At 42.7% G+C, this 5,795-nt stretch overlaps 1 protein-coding gene across 1 annotated transcript; it reads right to left on the bottom strand.

Moving 5' to 3' along the window:
* Positions 1 to 1,375: 1,375 nt before the first annotated feature.
* On the bottom strand, positions 1,376 to 3,037 carry LOC108554314 (piggyBac transposable element-derived protein 4-like). The gene has a single exon (XM_017909529.1). The coding sequence runs from the start codon at positions 3,035 to 3,037 to the stop codon at positions 1,376 to 1,378; it is 1,662 nt and encodes a 553-aa protein (XP_017765018.1).
* Positions 3,038 to 5,795: the final 2,758 nt, after the last annotated feature.

Below are 5,795 nucleotides of genomic sequence, written 5' to 3'. Positions count from 1 at the left end.
TTAGGATAGCTTTGTCTTTCGTGCTCAACGCAAATATTCTATGTACTTCTGAACTGTATTGTGCTGTATCATATTCCGCTTGTCTCTGGGGACGCCAGCAGTAGTGGTCGCAGCATGTTATGCTGAGTTTCGTTGCGCTCGGTTATGTTAGGTTATGTTAGGTTTGGTCAGGGTATGTTTGACTTCAATGCTATTCCCTGCTGTACCGTAGATTCCTACGCTCCACTGTTCTCTGGTATATTCTTCTTGGATCTGCGGAGGCCATAAATGGTGGACTCGGACGATAGGTTGTGTTAGGTTAAGTTTGGTTGTGTTACGTTTCGTTAGGTTAGGACAGGATTGGTCTGACTATTGCGCTCGACACTGCCGTGCGGCCAACTTCTGCGCTATACTGTGCTCTAATATGCTCTGCTTGACTCTGTTGAGGCTAGCATTTGTGGTCTCTTCTCGTTAGGTATAGTCAGGTTACATTTGGTTAGGTTAATCGTGCTTGGGTTAGGTTCGGATGTCTTTGACATTCCGGATAAGGAAACATACTAGGCGGATTCCTGCCCTCCACTCTGCTCTGCTATACTCTACTCGACCCTGCGGAGGCCAGCAATAATGGTCTCGGCACATTAGGTTGTGACAGGATTCGTTTCGCTGTCTTACGTGAGCTTTGATTAGGTTTGGATATTTTCAGCTTTTCTGCTGTTAACTGCGGTTCTATGGATTTATACGCTCTACTCTCCTCTGGTGTCTTCTGCATGACCCAGTGGAGGGCAGCAATACCGGTTGCGGCAGGTTTGGTTGAGTAAGATTACGTTTAGTTAGGTTAGGTTTGCTAGGTTTAGGTTAGGTTAGCTTTGACTTTTGTGCTATACACTGACATTTCGTGGATCTATGCTCTCTACTGTGCTATGGTATGTCCTATTTGGCTCTGTGGAGGCCAGTATAATTGGTCTCGCCATGTTTGTTTGAGATATGCTACGTTTGGTTTGGCCACGTTAGCTATGGTTAGGTTCGGATAGCTTCGAATTTTCTTGCGTATGCTGCGATTCTATGGATTTCTGCCCTGTACTCTTCTCTAACATATTCCGCTTGGCTCCGGGGATGCCAGCAGTATCGGTTGCGTCATGTTACGTTAACCCCTTAACCTACAATGACGGGCATAGCCCGCGTACGATGGTTGGGCCAAACCCGAATTTTACGGGCATAGCCCGCGTACGGTGATTGGGCCAGAAGTAAATATTACGGGCATAGCCCGCGTACGGTGATCGGGCCCGATGTAAATATTACGTGGAATATTTGATACGCATTTACAGTCTGATGCAATAATTGTGGTAGGCGCAAGTATTACAAAATATTTATTTATACAAAACTCCAAAATACAAAATTAGTAATCTGTAACGGTATGATATCTTTCGAAGCATTCTGGTACATGTAACGGAACTTTACACTTTTTACACTCCCACGTTGTTTCTTTCCGTTTTTTATTTTTGTGACAAACTGTACAACGTTTTGACGGTCTTAATTTAGAGGGTGTTGGATCAATGTGCTTTGGAAAATGAGCCCATTCCTTCGCGCAAAGTCTGTCTGGCGCATCTCCGGAAGATAATACGCCTCGTTCTTTATAAATCGGTTTTGGCATTTTCTTCAGTAGAGATTCGGCTATGTTGATCTTATAATCGACATAACATTGTTTCTTTCCATCATTCAGTTTTTTCCATAAGATGTAAGAATTAAACAGGCCAATATCAAAGAGATAAAAAAAAATTTTTTTGTATCCTTTCATGTATTTCCTCATTATTGGAAAACATGCTAATATTTGATCTTGGAGATCAATTCCATTCATTCCCTTGTTGTACTCTGTAATACAGTTTGGCTTTAGAGTGCGTTTGGATCCTTGCGAAGTCATTTCGGCTGTTTCATGTTTTGTCGACATCATATAAACATCTCGCTTGTCTCTCCATTTCAGTGCGAGTACTCGGTTGCAGCTTCTTATTACGTACTCCCCCCTTTTTAATTTTACACTGCACAAATCTTTTGGCATATTCTTCCTATTGGAACGTACTGTGCCAATTACATTTGTTTTGTATTTATGTGATAATATCATAAATAATTTTGGGGAAGAATACCAACTGTCTATGTACAAAGTGTGACCCCTGTGCAACACTGACTCAGAAAGCTCTTTCACAACACTTTCTGAAGCGCTATCTTTACAGTTTATTTTATCGTTGCCGGTATATATTTTAAATTCGTAACAATATCCGGAATCGGACTCACATAATTTATAAAATTTTACGCCAAACCTTGCCCTTTTGGATGGGTTGAATTGCTTATAAGATAAACGCCCCCTGAATTTCATAAGAGATTCATCAATAGAAATGTCTTTTTTCATTATATACAGTTCTTTAAATTTTTGGTTCAAAAAATTAATCACAGGTCTAACTTTCTTCAATTTATCTGTATTGGCAACAAGATTATTGTTTGAAAAATGCAAGAACCTTGTAATTTGTAGATATCTCTTCAAAGGCATTGATTTTCTAAATATAGGTGTTTCGATAACAGCCCTCTTCGACCAATTCATTTGGATTCTTGGTTTCTTTATCTGTGCCATTATTATCGTCAATGCAAAATATCTTTTAATTTCGGTAGAGTCTACAGGAAACCAGGTTTCGTCAATTTTTCGTCTTGTATGTGGATTTTCTCGTAGTTGATTTGCATACTGATTTGTTTCAGTCACAATATTGTTCCAAAATATATCATCAAATGTTAGATTAAATGTATCAAATTCTCCTCTACTTCCTCCTAATTGACATAAGGCTGCCTCGCTTATGCCAGGAGTCATTGTATAGTCCCAGATTTTTGGACTATTTCTTCTTTCGTTCCAAACCCAGGACTCTGGTAGTTGATCGTCATCGGATGTATCATCAACAATTATTCGCCTATACTTTCTTCGAAATTTACATATTTCGTCACTACTGTCACTTTCATTAGTAAAATTAATAGCACAATTCTCACTATCTTCATCACAAAATCTTTTTCTAGAGAACATCTTGTGGGTTTGCTTCTCTAGAATTTATGAACGTAAATTTCGACGTGCGAATGCGATCAAGAACGACTGGAAACTAATTACGATACGAAGAGATGATAGAAATACATCACGAGTCTTGTCTGTGCTATCTACAAACCGCGACCGCTCTACCACGAGCGATGTCCGTCTTGTTTACAATTGCCCGGATCGGCGTGTACCCAAGTCGTGCGAACGTCCCGAACGCTGCGCGAACTTCTATACAATTTCGGCCTAACATCTTCGAATCTAAATCGTAGGTTAAGGGGTTATATTAGAATGCGTTTGATTCCATTACGTTTGCATAGGTTAGGAGAGGATATCCTGTACTTTAGTACTGCACACAGCTGTTCGTTTGATTCCTGCGCCCCGCATTGCTTTAGTATAATCTGCTCGACTCTGTGGGGGCCAGATATGGTGGTCCTGGCACGAAAGTTTGGGTTAGGTTATGTTTGGTCAGGTTGGATCAAAGTGTCTTTGACTTCTGTACTTTAGACTGCAATGCGGCGGAATTCTGCTCTCTACTGTGCTTTAGTGTGTTCTTGCAGGTCCTGTGGAAGTCAGCAATAGAGGTCTTGGCACGTCATATTGGGTTAGGTTACGTTTTGTTATGCAAGGATTTATAATGTTCGGAGAGGATACCTTCGACTTTTGTGCTATACACCGCCATTCGGCGGAACTCTCCACCCTGCTGAGCTCTAATGCGTTGAGATTGGCTCTGGGAGTGTTAGCGATAGTGGTGTCGGCACAGAATGTTAAGTTATTCTAAGTTTCGTTAGGTTAGTTCGGGTCAGGTTAGGTTAGCGTATCCTTGACTTTTGTGCTTCCAATGCAATGCGTCGGTTTTCTGCACCCTACTCTGCCCTAGTATATTCTGATTTGCTCTACGGTGGTCAGCAATAGTGGCCTAGACACGTTACTTTGTGTTATGTTACTTTTGGTTATGTTCCGTTTTGTTATGTTAGGCTAAGACATGTTAGTCTCAGATATCTTTGGCTTTTGTGCTTTACGCAACAGTGCGGCTGTCATTTGCGTTCTACTGTGATCTAGTATAATCGGCTTGGGTCTGTGGTTGTCAGCGATAGTGGTCTAAGCACGTTAGGCTGAGATAGGCAACGGTTGGTTAGGTTATGGTTGTTTCGGTTTGGTTTGCATAACTATCTCTTTCTTGGCATAGACTGTAATTCGGTGGTCTCCTCCGCTCCGGCGTGCACTACTATACTCCGATAGACTCTGGGGAAGCCAGCAATGGTGGTCGCTATACGTTTGGTTGTGTTATGTTACGTTTACCTAGGACATGTTGTGTCAGGTTTTGGTCAGGTTATACTTCTCTTTTGTGCTACACACCGCGCTTCGGTTACTTCCACGCTCTGCATTGCTCTGCCATACTCTGCTCGACCCTGGGGCAAGTAATAGCGGTTTCGTCACATTAGGTTGGGTTAGACTACGTTTGGTTTGGTTACTTTTATCCGTGTTATGTTAGGATAGCTACGACTATCGTGGTGTACATGACTATCTTGTGTACTTCTGCTCTCTACTGTGCTCTGCTGTATTCTGCTTGGCTCTGGGGAGGCCAGTAATTGTGGTCTCGTCAAGTTAGGCCGTGACACGCTTCGTTCGGTTAGGTTACGTTAGCTATGGTGAGGTTTGTATACCTTCGGGTTTTCTGCTGCACACTGCGACTCTATGGAATTCTAGCCTCCTCGAATATTTTCCGGTTGGTTCCAGGGAGGCCAGCAATAGCGGTTGCGTCACGTTAGGTTATGATACGATACGTTTGGTTATATTACATTTGGATAATTTAGGAGATGATAGCTTGTGCTTTGGCGCTGTACATAGTTATTCGTTGTATTTCTGCGCTGCACATTGCTGTAATATACTGTGCTCGACACTGCGGGGGCCAGATATTGTTGTCACGGCAGTCTGCGTCGAGTTAGGCTACGCTTGGTTACGTTTGGTTAGGTCAGGTTAGGTTAATATACCTTTGACTTTTGTGCTTTACACAGCAATGCGGCGGATTTCTGCTATCTGCTGTGCCTTAGTGTGTGCCCGTTGGTCCTGTGGAAGTCAGCAATTGTGGCCTAGGCACGTTAGGTCGTGTTAGGTTACGTTTGGCTATGTCATGTTTGGTTAGGCTAGGCAATGATAGCTACCACTATCGTGTTGTACACTGCTATCCGTTGGATTTCTGCGCTCTGCTGTGCTCTAATATGTTCTGCTTGTCTCTGCGGACGCCAGCAGTTATGGCCTCAGCACGTTAGGTTGGGTTACCCAACGTTTTGTTGGGTTAGGTTAGGTCAGAGTTGGGTGGGACACCATCGACCTTTGTGCTATACACTGAAACGCCGCGGATGTCTCTTATCTTCTGTGCTCTAATTTATTCAGCTATGCTCTGGGGAGGTCAGCAATAGTATTGTAGGTCGGTTATGTGTAGTCAGGTTACGCTTGGTTATACTACGTTTGGTTAGGTTAGGATAGGATAGCTTTGACTTTCGTGCTGTAAACTGTTGCAGGGTGGATTTCTGCTCTCGACATTGCACTAATATTCTCTGCTTGGCTATGAGGAGGCCAGGAATAATGGTCTGGGCATTTTAGGGTGAGATACATTACGTTTGGCTATGTTTCATTTGTCTAGGTTAGGACAGGGTAGCTTTTAGTTCTGCGCTATACGCATATATTCCCTCTAATATTTCCTGCTTGACACTGGTGTTACCAGCATTAGTAGCCTCGGCACGCTTGATTG

Source organism: Eufriesea mexicana, unplaced genomic scaffold, assembly GCF_001483705.2.
Source record: "Eufriesea mexicana isolate 0111107269 unplaced genomic scaffold, ASM148370v2 scaffold18541, whole genome shotgun sequence".
Taxonomy (NCBI): Eukaryota; Metazoa; Arthropoda; class Insecta; order Hymenoptera; family Apidae; genus Eufriesea; species Eufriesea mexicana.
Note: the sequence above shows the minus strand (reverse complement) of the source record. Positions and strands in the feature narration are given on the sequence as shown.

Bases quoted from the DNA above. Each gene is read 5' to 3' on its own strand.
- LOC108554314 (XM_017909529.1), bottom strand. From the start codon at position 3,037: ATGTTCTCTAGAAAAAGATTTTGTGATGAAGATAGTGAGAATTGTGCT.